This window comes from Trachymyrmex cornetzi, unplaced genomic scaffold, assembly GCF_001594075.2.
Source record: "Trachymyrmex cornetzi isolate Tcor2-1 unplaced genomic scaffold, Tcor1.1 scaffold127, whole genome shotgun sequence".
Lineage (NCBI taxonomy): Eukaryota > Metazoa > Arthropoda > Insecta > Hymenoptera > Formicidae > Trachymyrmex > Trachymyrmex cornetzi.
This window is the reverse complement of record NW_017295839.1, coordinates 2274203-2293869: the sequence shown is the minus strand read 5'-3', so window position 1 is coordinate 2293869 and position 19667 is coordinate 2274203. Positions and strand designations below refer to the sequence as shown.

Sequence of the window (19667 nt, the reverse complement as noted above, 5' to 3'; positions counted from 1 at the left end):
ATATTCTATTGTGAACATTGTCAGCCCACTAATTTAGGTATACCTATATACTAAACGAAATTTTCTTTTCTGCTTTCAGGTGAGTATTGTGATGTTGCGGCAGTGTACCGTAGAGAAGTCATAAATTTTGCGAGTACAAGATTACCGAGTATTATATCTGGAAGGTAACATATAGGCTTTTACGCTACTGTCAGTACGAGCTCGTTCTTTACGACTTTGCATCATAATCTCGAAGAATGCGCTACAATTTCTCAGACAGCAACCTGAGAAAGCTTTATAAACACCATTCTCGTTCTGTGCAGTGTAATAATGTTTATATTGCGAGACATTTTCATATTAGATAAAAGTTATTCTTGTTACGTCTTCTCTCTTGCTATTCAATATTTCGATTCATTTTACTTTGAGTACAGTCCGATCGTGAGAAATATTTCCATAAGGAAAAGGAAAATATATTGCAGAGAGAAACAGGGAAAACTTTACTTATTTAATATTGTCATGAGATTATAATGTGAATCAGTAAATAACAATTATATACTGCTCAAGTTTTGTCTCTTCTAATATGCGAAAATATTACGTGATTTGTATTAACATACAATAATTTTATGTACAATTTAATAACGTACAATTATTTCATATCTTATAAAAAGAGAATTTAACAATTCTTTTTGTAAAAAAAGAGGTATTTGAAGAATTTTGTGATATGAAAATTTATTACTTATTTCTATAAAACTATTTTATTTTTAAACTTACGTGATAATTGATAAAATTTAAATTCTAATCAAGAATTCTCGGAACAGATTAAATGTAAAAAATAAAAAATACATAATTTAATAGTATAATACATAAAATAAAAGCATAATAATAATATATAAGGATTTATATTCTCATTACAAATATGACATGAACTTCCGCAAATCGTTGTACCTTGCAAAAGATTTTATAACCTCTACAAACTATCTAATCCAACTCTCTCCTGCCTCTCTATATACTGATGTATCTGCATGTCTGAGAGAGCAATTAATCTCGCAATTAATATCGCGTATGTTATCCACCACAAGGGTTATTCAAGAGTTATCCTTCGGTAAAATAACGCCGTTAGATCTCTAACGAGCATCTTCGATGATATGGTAGACAGGGATATGTTAATAAATTCGCTAGCGATACTGTAATTCTACTCGCGCGACGTGCGCTTTAAGTATAATTTATCGTATCTTTCGAGGTACTTATAACATGTAAATTTTTATCTGCGTCAACGGTTCCTCGGATATTAAATGAGCGATCGTAATACAGTTGAACGCATGGAGCCGAAGACTTTACAACGTGATTGGAGAACTGATGCGATGTAAACACGTGCCAATCGAATCGACTACTAATTTAAGAGATCATAAATGAGACGGGAGCTGCAATACTACCTTTCTACATCGACCGTACACAGACCGTGGAATCGCGCGTCTACCGCGCATATTCGACGCGTGTGGTTATGATCAAGCTATTATACCCTCGCAGATCTTCCGGAATCCGAATAACTCCAATCTATTCGCCGGGAACCCACCTTACCGCGTACTACACGTATGTATTATAACTTATTACCGATCGGCGTTACTCGAGTGACTCACGCGATTCCTCGCGTCGTCCGGCGATAATTCATCGCTACAAGTTGTCGGTTGCAAGGTGCATGCCTCATGCCGGATACTTCTCCCGGAGGCGCATAAATACGTAAATCACCGCGCTACTACAGTATTTCCGGATTAATCTCGCGCTTGACGGTTAATGCACGCTTAGGATACCGTAGCGAATGCGGCCTGCGGGCTGTTCCTTACGCAAATTATACGATAACGTAGAAAAGTGAATGGAAGAGTTGATGAACGCCCCGAAGACGAAAAACTTTCAAGTTTTTTTTCTTGTTGTACGCGGCAAATGAGGAGCGACTCTGTTGATTTTTTGCAATTTAAATCTAGATATTTTATTAACTGTTAGAATATTATCGCTATTGAGTGATACAGTATTGCTTTTGATAAATTTTATGTACAAGGAAATAGGTCACTCTTAATTTATATAGCGCAAGTTTTGTATATTTTGTACTTTTAACAACAAAATATTTATAATCGACATTTTTATAAACGCACGAATAATTATTAATTTAGTTATACATTTTACACTTTTAATGACAAAATATTTGTAATCTAGACTTTCATAAATAGAAATAATGTAATTATTGACTTAAAAGAAAAGACGGAATAAGCACACTATTAAATTCAATCTTGAAATTATATGCTGTATGTATAGTCCAATTGTGTGTGTACGTCTCCTCATAATACTTAACCTTTAGAGGGCAGAAGTCTATTTTTAAAGTCTTATAGTTTTTTCTTGATAAAGATTTGTTATAATTCATTATTTTTTGTCTCAAAGTATGACATTATTTTAGCGCCACTAAAGTGACTTTCCCATGCTATAAAGATTACATAAAATATATACAATATCTTTATTTTAGACCTTATATGTGAGAAACAATCAATACTAGAAATTTAAAATGCCTATTACGGTCGAAGCTGGATCTTCGTTGCTTAAATAATTCAATCTTGAATTACTAATATATACTTGCATATATACCATGTTGTAGTCTTTTTCAAACTGCGCGCCGAATTATTTTTTCAGATTAAATAAACGCAATTAAAACTACTCTAGCAATCGCAAATTAAATTGACAAGCAATTTAATAATTTGATGCTATAATAAATTTATTGCGAAAAATATTACCTCGGCTGGGACTTGAAGAATATTACTAAAGCCTCGGTGGTCTAATGGCTTAGGACGCTCGTATGGAATACAAGAGATCCGGATTCAAGTCCCGGTCGAGGTAATATTTTTCGCAATAAATTTATTAACAGTTTTAAATAAAATATATAAAAACATAAAACTATTTAAAAATTCAAATCACTTGTCACGCTTTCCGTTACAATACTGACAACCAGGAGTCCAAACTGATATGTAACATAGAATTTTTAAATGCTTGTCTTCTCTTATCCTAGCTTTTAACATGGCAGATTGGACCTCCTAATAACCACTGATAACATAGCTTAACGTTCAGTGACTTCGCTCGCTTGTAAAATTTGTACGCATCGAGTATACCAGAGTTAAAATTTATATGTGATGCATTAGCTCGTATTTGCATATCATTACAGTCTGTAGCGTTTGAAAAATTAATCTTTTACACTGAGAAAAAATTGTTCATTTGACTAAATTAATTTAGTTGTCTTTATTTCTTTTATTGAAGAACGTATGTATTTAAGTCACATATATGTTTGACTTAAAGACGTTTTTCATCGAAAGAAATAAAGAGAAGCTAAATTAAACTAGTCAAATGAAGAATTTTTTTCTTAGTGTATTATTTTAAAATTAAAATTCTGTTACGTCCTTTTCTTGTTTCTGTGTATTATCATTTTTATTTTTATAGCGAAGAAATTGCACAATAGTATTTCGCTCCTAATATCCTCATCTTATTAAATCAAGATAACCAAGTGGAATAAAAATTCGCGCGTAGATTCCTTAATGCGGTAAATTTTCTCACGGCGGTTTTCGTGATCAAAAGATCCGCAGGCGGACGGGAATAAAGAAAACCGAAGGTCGCGTAGGGAGGCGAGTTATACATATATCTCCGGACGGGTATGTGTACAGGGAAAGCAGCACCTACGCGATACGTGTCGACGTTCTAAAAATACGGGCTTATTTTAGCGAGGAGAGGGATGTACCCGCGTGAGAACGACACACGGCCGAGTATTATACGGGTTCCTGCTTAAGCAGGAAGGTCATAGAGTGAACTACAAGACTGCACTTTAATCCGCAAGAAATTATGGACGAAAGATACTGCCTGTCAATGATGAACATATCTCGTATAAACTTGAAGAACAGTATGCATCATGAGGAACCTTTCATCAATTTATTAGATGCACTTCTCGCATGTATGTTTATAAATCTTTAAGCCCGTGTCACATTACGCATTGGAGATTAGAATTCGATCAGTTATAATTTTAATTTTGAAGAAGATGGGGCTCAGTCCAAGAGCCGAAATATGTAAGAATTATAATTTATGTATTTATTCGAAAAATTTAGTAATGTAATCTATTTCATGTCTTAATAATTTTTACTCATTTTTATCAAATCGACTTTTATATGCTCTTTACAATCATTTTATTGTTTCTGATTGATTAAATTCTAATCTCTAATTCACAATCCTGAATCGTTAATACGTAGTGACACGGGCTTTAGACATATTTAAGTTTAGGATGATTTTGCGTGGTTTACAAAATATATAATAAACAAATAAAATACCTGTTTCTGTCACTATAGATTAACTTTAATATTGGTTTAACTTACTTTTAATTTTTTTTTTATTTTAAGAATTAGAAAAGGAAAAAAGTAAATTAAACAGAGATTAATTTACATTAGTACATTAATCCTCGAGTTATTTGACCGGAAACATTTTTTGAGAGAATTACGCTTTAACGTTGCAATGAAACTAATGTCTGGAAGAGATTTCGAGGCTATCACAGTCGCCAGTATCGCAACCACCTTTCCGAGTCCGACGATAAGTGACAATGATATCGATTGTGTGGATCGCGTGCGTTGCACGATTCTCTCCCCGCGTGGGGACGTGTGCCAAGCGCGTGCGGCGCCGGGCGTCGCGACGCCCCTTCCAGCAGACGGTGAAGAAAAAAATAGAAGTGGAAAAAAGACTACGAGTCGCAGCGTTTAATTATTTCTACCACGGTGCTATCATGGTCCCAAACGTAAGCGACCGCAAAAAATAAAATTGTCTTTGTCAGCGCGTGGATGTCCCCTGCAATAAGCGTTGAAAGGTCAAGGGAAAAATTGTCATTTTTTTGACGTAATTACGTTCTTGGAAATAAGAGAAAGAAATGTTGACTTTACCATCAAATGAGCGTTGGTGTTACCTATGTTGAGCTGAAAACATTTCTGGTGAATTTTGTTTATTTGCTTATAAAGTTGGAGTTCAGTTTAAATGGTTTTATTTAAAAATATATTTAAATTTGTGTATCTCTCGTTTTGTCAAATATATTTCTGTAACACAAAATATAAATTTTTTTATAGGTAATCTTAAAATCTATCTTTCATTTTTCATTTACAGACATTTCCCGAGTCAAAATTTTGACCCTTGATTAAACCTTTAATTCTATGATATAGTAGAAGCTAAAATATCAAGATAGGTTCAATTATGACACAATTTACTCCTACTTTGACTGTAATGATGTCGCAAATTTCCTTTTTCACTGCTTTTAGTGTTAAAATAGGTTGATTTGCAATAGGAGTTAGGATAGTAAAATAGGTTTGATTACAACCATATCATCAAAGTAGGTTTTATCTAGTTTATAGAACATTTAAATAGGTGCAAACTATCCTTAAGAATGTCAAAGTAGTATCAAAATTTCGACTCGGGTTTATTTTTGTAAACACTAGCCGTTTGATTGCGTAAAAAATTTTCAAAAGTACTATAATCTCGCATTCAATTTTCGATCGTCAAAATCCCGTGCTGTTAACGGACGCTGATCTCGTTTCCGGCTGTTCGGCTTTCTCGCCAATCAGTACGCCAAGCTAATTTTAGCCTCTATCGATTCCCACCTGGTAGAATTCGGGCTGGCCTTTCGTCCAAACGCGATGGATGATACCGCATTTAATATTGGCAAATGAATTGTGCATCACCGAAAATCGAGGAACATTAATTGCATTATGAAATATCTCCTTTGAAAATGGAACTTTCTCTTAGTAACAGTACCCTTACTGAATACTGTCGATATATTGATTGGTACTAGCAATTAGGAATTACAATATTATATAAAATTAACGCGAATTATATTTTCTGCAGAATATAAGTTCAACAATATATGAATTCTTGTGCAATACATTAGATGCTGTAAAGAACAACGTAGGTATATTTATATCTTGCAAGTATGAAATATTAAATCTGGAAGATATCGCGATTGCATCTTGGAATATTGAAGTCTTAGAATTTTGGAACCTTGAAACTTTAATATGAATCTTCTCTTGAAGCTCTTGAACCTTGGAACCTTACAAAAGCTTGGTGCTTCAATATGTTCAAAGGTTACGAAACTTTAAGCCTTTGAAACTATCGATGTTTGAGACAACATCAACTTTATAATTTCGATATTTTCAAAATAGCACGTTCCATATATGTAACAAAGAAACGAAATATCTCTTCAGATAAAAGACACAAAATTGTATCATCGATTTTTGCTCAGAAAATCATTCCAATCTGTTTGAAACGTGAGGCTGATATATTTTTTCAGTCTATAATTCTCAGCACTGAGAAAAATATTTTAACTTTACCGAATCTTTTCTTAGTAATATTATGTGTAATATAATCAGTTGGATTTCTGCAACAGATTGCATTAGCGTTAATAGTTGGCTGTGGAAAGGACGTGTCCGTTGCAGTAACGTCATTTTCACGGTGAAAACCGTCTCGTCGCAATCTAGAACATTGCGTAATGCCATAAATAAGTGAGCTGGACTCTTGTTTAACATTATAAATATCGTAGGTACCCGGTATATCGATCGATGTCTCTGACACAACGTGCGTCGTTGTAAACAACCTCGCAGCAGTGAAACGAGTCAGAAATAATTTCCTCTCTTTTCACGACGCTTTAGAAAGCTGAATATCATAAATAGCACATCAGCGTGTTACTTGCTAATATGTGACTAGTATTGCTTGAATTACCGATGATTGATCGTGGTTGGAGATTGTCGTTGTAATGAGAATTCGCTTTTATGAGGTGCCATAAATTAAATTAGTTGTAACAAAGCAAAAAGGTGTATTGAAGATAACGAAGCGTATTTTGAGTAAAATTTGTATTGCTATATGGAACACTGTCATTTCTGGTTTCTCTATAATTTAAATTTTTAATGTTTTTTTAGTGTTTCTAACTTCGCGAAGAGAGAGAGAGAGAGAGAGAGTGTGACAAATTGATTCTGATTTTTGAATGAAACTTTATATACAATGCAAAATTGTTATGTAAATAGATGAATTCAGAACATATTAATTGCGGTTCAAAAACGTTTCAAGGTATTAAAAATGTTTTTATATAAAAATTTTACGATAAAATTACCTCTATATTTATTTACGTTAACAACATTTGTAAAAAATAATATTTTAAAAAATTACGTTTTTTAAAAATGATTACTAACGTGGATGAATAAAATAATTTTATTGTAAAACTTTTATATAAAAAATTTGATATCTTGAATAATTTTTGAAATAAAACAAAAAAACTGAAAATTTACACATGAGGGACGAGTTTCACTCTTTAAAACCAATTTTAGATTGCAACTGTCATTTTCTAAATTCATCTGTTTACATAATCTATATGTACTTAGATATACAAAGTTTCGTTAAAGTCAGAATTTGACACTTCGCTAGATTTTCTTATAAGTTAAATAAACAGTTCTTAACTGTAATAGAAAGTAATACCGTGATAAAGATCGTGTTTATTATTCTCTATATTTAGTGCGAATCTTATAGCCAACTCCTGCATCGATTCAAGTGTCGTTACATGCATAATGATTATATCGCTAATACATAAATAAATAGTTAGACACCTCGATCGTTATCCGTCATGTGAACAAGGTAATTAAGAAAGTTCTAGCGGGGGAGGTTTCCTATGCTTTAATATAACTCGAGCGATCTCTCATCTTCAATAAGTGGAACGAGCTTCCATAAATTAATAAACCTTTGGAATTCAGCACGGAGAAGCGTGGCGGTGCTGCGCCATGCGCAGCATGTCTTCTCATTAAAATTGCAACCCATGTTTATGTTCTTGAAACCGCTCGCCCCGTTTCGTTACGTTTCGTTTTACATTGTAGCCGATGGTGTGTAACGTAACACGAAAGTAAATTTCAGGGGTCGCCGGCCATCGCTGAAAGATTGATCGCAAGGCCGAAAGAGCTTCGACATAACATTTCCTGCTCGCGGCTCGCCGCAACCATAAATTTCTCACACCGCGTTCACGAAATGCACCTCGTGACGCGAAACGGGAAAACGCCTCGGAATTCTCGTCAGTGAGAAATAATACATGATAAGTGTAATAAAAACTGGTTGTTGAGACAAGTAAAAAACCGAAGAAACAATTCTGAACACTTAAAATGGTAAATGTGAACTATAAATGCCAGGAAATAAAAAAGTGAAGTCATTGACGAGAAAATATATATCTTGATCTCTTTTAAGATCATTCTTATCGCATTTAGTCTCTTGTTTTATTTTCAATTTTCCATTCTTTTCTCATTTATACCGACCACTGAAGCTCGAAGCCATTTATAAATGTTTTTGTTGCATTTTATCGAATTTCTTTATAAAAATTTTAAACTGAAATTGCATAAAAATATAACCAATGCGAAATTAAAAGAAGAATTATAGGTTGGAACAGAAATAGAAAGGTTTTTTGTTCCGCAACGTTTGGTATATTAATCAGAAAATATTCAATTTTGTCAAAGGCTTTGTTATCGTTTGACTTGTTTATTCCACTATATAGCAAATCGTGTAATTTGCAAGTAGCTTGCATAAATTCAAAGCCCTTAGGCTCTTCTCTCGGAACTATCTACAGTATAATGCAGATAATCCTAAATGCGAAGTATACGGATCGCTCTTTACTACTTCACCGTGAGAAACTGTTCGCGCAACGAACCGCATTACAATTAGCAATTAGCATTGCGGCGGCCGTATGTTAATTGGAGTAATAATCACGATACGCTCAGCTTGCTCCGAAGTCAGAGCACTTTAATCGCGATCCGGAAAAGTGTGCATGCAGTGATAAAACTTGTTATTGTTATCTTCAGCTAGAGAATTGCCGAGCGTTCTCTGCAATCGTATTAATTGTGAAATCATGCTATACATTACATATTATTTTCTCTTTCTCTCCCTCCCTCCCTCCCCCCCTTTCTCTCCCTTTTCTTCCGTTCTCTTCCCCACATATTTTTTCCTGAACGTATTAAAACTATAAAAGCGAGCTTTTAATTATAAAATACAGAAAAAATATAGAATAAATGCGTATAAAAATATTTTATTCATTATTTTTGTTATTCAACAATACACTCGCGCGCGTAGAATACAATAAATAATAATTTTCTGAATAAAAAGTGTAATAATAATATATACATACGTAGGAATTTCAGGAATTTATGAAATTAATTTTATTTTTGGAAAGGTTATAAGATTAAACGAAGATGATAAAGAAGAGATATATTTTATATAAATATATTCTCTAAAGTTAAAATTAAAAACATCTTAAAATTATCTTTATACAAAAAATAGAATAGTAGGCGCATCGCACGATTAATTAGTATTAATATTTAATGTAGATTAATACAAAATGTATTTATCGTATTTTGATTATTCTACGCTCAGATTCAACTCCTGCGGGTTGTGTTGTGTAAGATCCTCGAGATTCTCTTCAAGATTCTCGATCATGTGGTACAAACATCAGAAGATGACGCATGCGGGTGACAGCATAATGTTGTCTGGTGCTTCCGTTAGACCTAATTGTTTCTATAGCTATTAAGGAAGCCTCGGGTATTCTCTTCTCTTCTCTTCTCGTATTTCACGAAGCGTGAAAGAGTGGAACTCGAGTAGAGATTTTTATATAAAACATAAAAGTGTACTAAATTGAAAATAATGTAAAGTTTATTTCACAATAAGGAATCTTAAAGATATTTTATTGCACTATAAGAAATTTAATTTTCGAGAAATATTAAACTATGTAAGAAGTGTATCTGACAATCACAAGTCTCACACTCATATAATAATTTATTTTACCTTTTTATATTACAAATATAAAAAACATCGATACGTTTAAATTACAATTTTCATTTAAAAAAATGTTAATTAAGTCAATTATACATTTACGTGTACTATGTTAATTGATATGAGTTAATTTTTATTTCGATCATGTGGTACAAATTGTGTATTTAGACTATACTTACACAGAAAGAGCAATTTACAGAAGAATCTAAAAATTTATCTAAATATAGATCTGAAAATAATTTTGTGGAAATTCCAAGCATGATACGCAATGTTGTAAAAAGTTTTGACATTTTAGTAATTAGTTTTAAACGTCCAACATAATAATTTTAATGGTCCAATAAAATTATGTTTGAACCTGTTTTAACTAAATATTTTTTAGATTCTTTAACAAAATTATTTTTTTCGTGTATACTTAAATTTATCGCAAATAGAAAAAAAACTTGTTAAAACTCATTGTTCAACAATTCGCGAGTATAATCAAATCTTCATCGGTCATAATCATTAGCGTATTAGGTGTGCGTTTTTTTGTCGATATCTCTTGTGAAGCTTCTCATATCCTCTTTCACACACGTACACACACACACACACACACACACAAGCGCGCATATACTTCTCTTAAAATTTCTATCCTTGTATAAAACTATTTATATTAAAACATAACGTTCTGAAATTCTGCCAAGTTCTTTTATAATAAGTTGCTCATGCATTTAATATTTACAGTCTATTAATCTATTTCGAACATGTGCATCTAACCTGATCACACTGATCGCATAACACCGACTTGCGTGCTCGAGAAAGTGTCACGTAAAGCAAATAGATATATCCGCCTTTCTTCTTCCCACTTTTATTTTAATGGGCGTCAAACGAAGCATATCTTGAATTATGACACAATATTATGTAAATAGTTCCGTGTTAAACGTACTCTCTAAATCTGAATCAATGGATAATCACTAATTACCCAGTGGCGTACTTGGCATTGATAATCAGTGAAGTTCAACTAAAAAAGGAAGAATGTTTGAGCATTATATAATCAAAATACTGATATTTGTGCACGTTAATTTCAATTTTCCAATACCATATTCATTGAATTTAAGCACTAAAACAAGGTTAGTTAGATCATATAATAAAGATTAGCTAGGTTAGGGATCTCACATTTAACTCACTGATTACCAGTGGTATACTTGACACTGATATCAATGATTATTCACTGATTCAGATTTAGAGAGCAAGAATCAATGATTGCATGGAACTAATTTCCATATAATGATGCGATATGCGTTTTGAAAAACGTGCTTTATCTGATGGTAATTGCGATTGCTTGGAGGGCTAACGAAACGCTGCGCGTTCAATGGAACTGTGTGGTTGTTTACGAATGTCTGTAGAAAGTATAGCATACCTTTTACACAATGTGCGCATCGACGTAGAAATTAATCCTTCCTGGATTAATATAAATGATTGCATGAACCTGGAAATAGGATTCCCCGAATGTTATTTATAATTATTCCCCGTATGTAATAAATTTGCAATATGGAAACGTATTTAAAGAAAAAATATATAAATAATCATTTAATAGCGACAGTGAACTATGCGACACGCCAACCGTTAACTAGTTGAGACTGATTCGAGACTTTTAAAGTAACATTAATTACTTGATGGACTTAATTGAAATCTTACTTAAGGAGAGCACTTCGGGCTTGTTTTTGAAATTAGTGGCTTCCGTTCTCCCACGTCATACATTCACATATCACCCCAATGTCGTCATAATGATCGATATAGCACTATTACATATTTTGAAATGTCTATTCATCGTAAATTATGTCAGTAGATAAATCATTTGAGGCAATCTATCACATCCTAAATATTTCGAAATATCTAAAAGTATCTTGCAGAAACGTATTTCGTGAATTGATCAATATGTATAAAAGATTTATTTGAATTATAAATTTTTCTCTTTAAAAATTTTTCTCTTTTTAAAAAATACTATTACATCTGACAACGTCATAATGATTTAGAGTGAAAAAAAATTGAACTGTTATTTACTTTTTACTTTTTGTTGAATTATTTAAGAATCAGATATTCAAATATGATAAAGAGAGAAAAAACGAACGAGTTATTTTTATCGGTTTGGAAATGTTTGTGCCCAGCTATGTTTACATGTAAGCAACGTTGGCTAACATTTTAAAGGCAAGGTCACGACGAAAGAAGTCGCGACCAACTTCGATCTCAAGCGTTGTTTCGTCACGCGCGAAAACAATTCTACCAATGTAGCTCTCCTTAGACGTGCGATTTATCCGACCCACCCACATTGCCGTGCGATTTAACGAGCCATCGTGTAACGGTCGCTTAACGATGATTCAGAGACCGGTCAAATGGTGCTTGAACCTCTCCTCCACTCATCCTCCCTTTCGCTCTTTCTCTCTTTCTCTCCCTTTCTCTCTGCCTTTGATATACGGCGTCATTCGCTCGTTTCCACTCTCCGGTCTCCTCTAGGTACACCGCTCTCGTACGCTAGTCTCACCAACTAAGAACTTTGAGAATGATACTAGATATTACCAGCGAGAAATATTCATAACAACTTCCTTACTTTTCAATGTTCAATAGTCCAATATTCTTCCATCTCGTTCATTTCTTTTTCAGACATTTTTACGAATAGAAAAATATGTGCTTTAATAAAAGAAAAATTACGCATCGGACTTGAAAAAAAATTTTTTATTTGTTTATTATTACTAAACTTTGATGCTCAATAACGTACAGTGATATCAGATTTTTTATATATACAAATAAAAATTGTTCAGTTTTATATTACTTAAATATGCATGTATATATAAATATTGGAATTATTATTTTAGTACACGCGAAAGGAAAGTTTTACTGCTCTGTACCTGAAAATTTAGTTAAGTACAGATCTGAAAATAATTTTGTTGGATTATCAAAATAATTATATAGAACGGCTCAAGCGTTGATAATGTTGTAGATAATGTTAACGTTCTACTATAATTATTTTGATAGTCAAAACAAAGTTACTTTCAAATTTATGTCTAGCTAAACTTTTTAGCTATTTCAGCAAAACCGTTCTTTCCATGTAGGAATCACTCTTTAATAAGTACTTTCACGTGACAGTTGATTATAAAGTTGCTTATGTATTTTTATAGATATTCTTCACGCGTTAAGATCGATCGTTTAATAAATATAATTATACTGTTTCCTATATTGATAAAACAAGATTCATTTAATACTCTCTCATAGCGTACCGATGTATTTCCGTATTTTGTTCATCTGAATCGACATTCTATCCCACCGTAACGATGTTATATTGGAGGTCATTCAACCTTTTTTTGTTATTGTTTCAAAATTTACGTACGTTGTTTTCACAATGTATTCTGACGGAGTTATCAGGATGTCAACATGTATACAAAATCGATCTTGCAATTCGCGCGACCTTCTGCCGACGAGAGGTTCTCAGTGCAGTGACCTCCTCCTACGTATTCCGCATGCGGAACGGAACGTCGTCCGCATGGCGTCATAACCACTCCGCGCTTGTAAACCATCGACGGCGGAACGACCGACACTTCCGGAAAGCGTGACGCTGATGCACTTTAACGTTCAAAATGCACCGGCGGGTTTAAGTCCCCGACAGCGAAGAGGATTCGAAGCTTCCACTCGTGAAAAGTACTCGCTCGATTTAACGTTAACAGAAATATCATCGCGCTCAAACGCACGCTCCACTTTGTAAATTGCTGACAATCGAAACCGTAAAATGTAAGATGACAACTAACACGATTCATTTTATAATATTGTTTGATATTTATTGATATCGCGTATTTCTATCGTACTAATAATAATTGTCACATATTATCAGTTTTGGCAACATTAATTGATGGATTAAATTTATATTGTATATTATGAAGTAAAAATCGTTAACATTTCAAAGAATAATGTTATTTACATGTGTAATTTTGTAAGTCATCAATTATATGAAGATACAGATTCTTGAATCATATAATTTTGTTAAATAACCTTACAGTATTATATATTTATGATGATAGTTAAAAAGTTACAATGTTTTCTTTAAACAGGATTAAAATCAATTTTGTAGTAGCAAAATCCATAAGTTAAGGCTCCTGAAGTAGAAAATTTTCCATTCGTTAGAAATCCTTTGCATTGAGCCCTAAACGATCTTGTTACAACCACTTTCCTTTGTCGATGCCGGCACGCAGACGCGATCGATTTGGCGTCTGGCAGGCTTCCGTCTCATTGTATCCTTTTCTCAGCTCTGGAATATTTTCTCTTTAGGAATAAAGTATTTTGTTTCCATTAATAATGCAACATCCAATAGCTTTGTACATCTTCTATATATTTTCATACAAAATTATATCATGATTTCTAATTATTGATTTCTGATTGTTAAGAATATTTCACTATTTTCTTATTTATTTATTTTATATATATGTATTTGATATTGTCAACTTGTCGTATTGACCGAGGTCAGAATAATCAATAGTCAACATACACACACATACGCGCGCGCGCATGCTCTCTCTCTCTTTCTATTATTCTTTGTAATAGTTTTCTTTTCAATGATGTACTCGTACTATTTTTTTTATTTATTTATTTTTTGTGTTATGGCTTTGCGCTTGAGGGGATCTTATTCCAGAGCGCGTAATAAATGACGCCCCTCCTCTCCTCTTCTTTCTCCTCTCTTTCTCTCTACACACACACACACACATATATATATATACACACACATACATATATATACAGGGTGTTCAGCATAACGGTCCGCACGACTTTTCGGACACTTCTGACAATTTAAAAAAAAGTTGAAAGGTGAATATTTATCTGTCTCACACAGGCTACAATATACAAAAAAAAATATTTAAAACATTTTTTTTCATAAAAAAACAAAGTATCTTAAATTTTTTAAATGGCACCATACAATTCTTTTCCATAACATTGTAGGAGTCTTCAAGACAGATTCAAATAACGAAATGTCACTTTTATTAATGTTTTATTAAAACTTAGTATCAAATTCGCATCATTATTTGTAACAGCAGTGTGTATAACTTCTGACTAGACACAGAACATAAACATACATACATAAGTTACAGTTTTTTCTTTATTGATTTATGCTTATAATAGTATTTTTTATATGGATATTTACGATATATACATATTATGTACTTATTTAATAAAATATGCAATAAATACAATAAAGGACATTTCAATAGTGATTTGAATTGAATTCGTCTTGAAGACCCCTACAATATTATAGAAAAAAATTGTATGGTGCCATTTAAAACATTTAAGCTGACTGATTTTTTTTTTTTTTTGAAAAAAAAATTTGTTTTAATATTTTTTTATTGCGTGTGTAGCCTGTATGAAACAGATAAATATTCACCTTTCAACTTTTTTTTAACTGTCGGAAAAGTGTCCGAAAAGTCGTGCGGATTGTTACGCTGAACAACCTGTATATAAAATTTCTAATTAATATCTAATTTCTGTTTTTCATTTAAATTGTATCAATAATATACGTGGATGAATTAATAAATAATCTTAATTTTTATTTATATTAATTTTTATATGTGTATATTGTTATTATCTATACATAATATATTATATATACACATATACATGATAGGTCAATCAGTTAATCAATTATCAATATGTATATCAATTATCATCATATGTTATGCCCTTAATGATGAAGGTGGTAAAAATTAAGATTACTCACTCACATATATAATTAAAATAATATCTACAATTTAAACGAAAAGCAGAAATTAGATATTAAAAATCGATTTGCGTTATCAAATGGAAAATACTCGTTTCGAAGCGAAATAGATCAGCGAGAGACAAACGTTCGGACATAAAACGGATAAATCCGTATATAGGTATATTTCTTCGGATATTGTCACGTGTACATATCGTGCGTTATTGTTAAATATACGAGGCCTGGGGCTCTGAGGTATAATAAATTTCTCCCTTCCTATCCGTCTATCACGCTCGCTTCGCGTTCGCTCGCCTACCTTTTCCCATAACCGCAGCGCCGCAGCCGTTACCAATCCGTCTGCGGCGCAGGCCGATGGCCTTTTCGCTCGGCTCCGTCTATCTCATCTCGTTCCTCGTTCCTTGTTCCTCGGCTCGCAAACGTGACTATACCGCCGCCGCCACTGCTATCGCCACCGCCGCCGCCGCCGCCGTCGTCGTCGTCGTCGTGCCATGTATCGATCGTGGTCGATGCTTGCCCGTCGAGCAAAATAACGTTAATCAAACGAGAGGGTGGAGGGGGCAGGTGGCGACTGCTCCCCTCGTTTGGGGCTGAAGAAACATCCGGCAGTGACATTGAAATTACCGGCCGCAGTACACGCGAGAATGTATGTATGCCCCGGGTAGTACACTCGATGCAAGTCTTGCCGACACTACGGACACCATTTGACATTTAATTCCAGATGAGCGTAAATTCGTCGACATAGATTTTCACGGATAGTTCGACTAACTTGATTTTTCTAAAATATCCATTTGAATATATTCTAAAGTTGTAAAATTTGAAGAATAATTTAAGTTTCTTCAAATATTAAAGTAGAGAAAAAAGAGAGGACATCAATTCTAAAAGTTTTAAATAAATTTACGAAGCATTATTTAAATTGCCACCGGAGGAACAATCCATCATAGAAAAATCTGTAAGAGTATATATTGTTAAACGTTGTAGAATAAAACGCGTTTTTACAAAGAATATTATAATCAATCTTTAAAGTTTTAAATGATTGATAATCGATAAGAGAACATCGTAAAATCTTAGCTTCATCAATATCAGTGATTATCACTATAGATAACAAAATAAAAAAATTTTGTTTAACGTATGTTTCGCTATTACTCCCGTATATCCTGGCTTTTCGAGGTTCTTTTCGATCACCCCGTAGAAAAGCACGCACCAGCAGGCTGCGTCGAAGGGCGATGCACCAACGGTTACCGTTCCCGAAGGGCGGTTGCCATCCCCCTTGGTTCCCGCCGCACCACCGTCGCTACCACCACCATCACGAGCGGCAACGGACTCGACCCTCGTCGGAACAACTCCGGTTCGAAGGGTTGGGGCGGTCGATGCAGCGTTACCATGGAAACCAGACGCGCCGTCCGCCACCCCTTCCCACGGTGCATTCAACCGTGGGGTTGCGATCCGCGTTCGAAAATGCAACGGTACTTCGATAACGGGAATTATCCTCGCCAAGGACACGTTCCTGCGCCCGTTTCCCCCTCTGATCCCCCGTCGCATTTTTTATTCAGACACTTCATCCCCTCGCGCGCGAGAAAGAATTAACCTTCCTCTTCCTCCCTCGTTATATCCCGTCGCGGTACGTGATTTGTCATACGCGCACGATCGTTTGAAATTACGTTTTTTATATTCTTCTCCCGACAATTGAGGCGTGCATGTTCAAAGACAGATGTTAAAAGTTAAAATGAAATAAATTTGGCGAATGCATAGAGTAATAAATTTTTACACAAAGTCATGTATTTTTAACGTATTCCAGATTTTACTTCAAAAAGCTAACAAATAAGTGAAAAAACATACTCGCGATTTTCATTGCTCACCTATCTCAATTGTATACATTGGTTATTCAACTGTATATATTTAATATACATATTTTACGTAAATAATACACTAAGTAGTTTATTAATATTTTATAAGTTAAATATTTCAACAATTTGCCATTGGCTTTTTCATTATATACATCGCATTGATATCGTATCAAAGTTAACTGTGATTATTTCCGATAATAAAATGCTATCTCTTTTAATCTCAATAAATCTCATAAAATCCGTTTTGTCTTTAAAGGCTTCAAAGGAAGCTTCAAAGGAGCTTTTGTTGATATACAATACAAATAATTCATTTTATTAAAATAATGCGTGCTGAATATTTTTTGCATGAAATTATTTCAACGGGAAGATATTTTATGTATATATGTATATACATAGATACACTGTTTTTATACGTAGACTTCTTCACAATGGCGTGAATTCTCACTTTCGGTGAGTTCATCGCGCGTTCCTCGCGACTTCCTCAGCCTCGGTATGTTAAACACGACTTTCCGGCGACCTCGGGCTCCACGGACACTTCCCTCAGGAGCGTTCACCTTTTATCTCGGGAGTTAATCGAAATTCTTGCACGAAGACGGCGCGCACTAGTCGCGCTCGCGAGCGAGGACTCGCCGGTGCATCAACTTCAGAAGTGTTTCCTGGAGCGCGCGAGCAAGATGCTCTTTGTTCTCTTCGCCTCCGCGGTTTCCTCTCTTTCCCTCACTTCCTCTGTCTGTGGCTTCGCTATCTTGTTTCTAATATTATCGCGTGAATTTTGACCATCGCTCGACCTCGGTTAAGAAATATGAAACAGGTCGAATAAAAACGATTTTGAGGGAAAAGAAAACATCACGATATTTTCTATCGAGTCTTTCTTGCACCGATGAGATAATAGGTCCTGTTCTTTTTGGCTGAACTTTTGCACCAGTTTATCTTTCTTTCTTTTCTCTCCAAGGGGAAAGAAGAGGAAGAAAGATGAACTGGTGCAAGAGTTCAGCCAAAAAGAACAGGCCTAATGTCGGTTGATGCACGAAACTTCCGAGAAACGATATTTTCACTTAGACAAGCTTGACACGTTGAAAAAGATTCTCTTCTCTCTCTCTTATTTATTCTCTCTCTCTCTCTCTCTCTCTCTTTCTCTCTTTTCTTCTCGACGTTACCTCTTTCGCGTTGCTCCTCCTCTTCCTCCTCCTCCTCCCGAGCGTGGAAAAGCGAGTGTCGTCGCACGGTATCCGATAAATTTGCTCGACCGGGTGGGAGAGAAGTACGATAACCTTCGCATTCGTGACCTTGGACTCGCGGTCTATACCAGTCCTCCCTCATTCTTCCTTTTCCTTCGCCGCTGCCGGCGCATCGTTCCCTTTCCTCCGACTACTTGGACGATCTCTGTCCTCTTCTAACTGCCAGGTGAAACATGGCCGTCCGGCTCGAGCGATTTAATTAGAGGGACCGAAGCCTCTTGCTCGTCGCGAGCCGCGCGAATAATCGCTGCGCCTCGGGGGTGCGGAGGGAAGAAGGTGGAAAGGTAGCCAGACATACGCGTGGGAATCGCAATAAAAGAGACCTTTGAGATAGGAAGCACCGTAATAACAATTAATCGCAACGACAACGGCCCCTCTCTTTCTCCCCCCTCTCTTCCTCTCTCTCCCCCCCCTCCCCCCTCTCTCTTTCTCTCTCGAAACAGGGAACAACCGATAGTTAAATAAATAAATATTACGACGTTATTATACTGTTGTTATTGTAGATACTATTACCGATAGGACGCAGAATAATATGATATTCTCTTTCGTTACTGCAAACTCTCTCGTGGATAAAGTAAAGTGTACAGAGAAATTCGCATTACTCTTAGTAAAGCACCGTTATTAAAATTTCATTTTATACTAGCGAGTTTTACGTAACAGAAAAGTATAGACACACTCGGTTACATCGTTACATAGTTATGATGCTAATAATGAATGACATTCTAATAAAATAATCATTTTTATGGAAAATTAAAATTATAAAGAGAATTTAGATAAACGTATGTGTATATAAACATGTACTTTTTAAATAAAATGAAATAGAACTAATGATATAATTGTTAAAATGTTTCAGATACAACAAAATTTTTATCGTTGAAATCATAGTCTATAATAATAATAATAATCATATATGTGAAACGTAGCGATACACGATATAAATATTGGTGATTTCTATTTACAGGGATGCCGGTTGACTGAAGATGGCCTCGCCGACACCCTCATTGGAATCGCGCGCAAATTCCCTCGGGT

The 19667-nt window shown here is 34.5% G+C and overlaps 1 protein-coding gene across 1 annotated transcript in view; it reads left to right on the top strand.

Moving 5' to 3' along the window:
• Positions 1-19667, top strand: part of brat (tripartite motif-containing protein brain tumor) — a 55267-nt gene that overhangs the window by 29841 nt on the left and 5759 nt on the right. Inside the window, 2 exon segments of the mRNA XM_018522076.1 lie at positions 19600-19664; position 19667. The exon segment at position 19667 is cut by the window's right edge and continues 5759 nt beyond it. Coding sequence (XP_018377578.1) covers positions 19619-19664; position 19667 — 47 coding nt within the window. The 5' untranslated portion in view covers positions 19600-19618.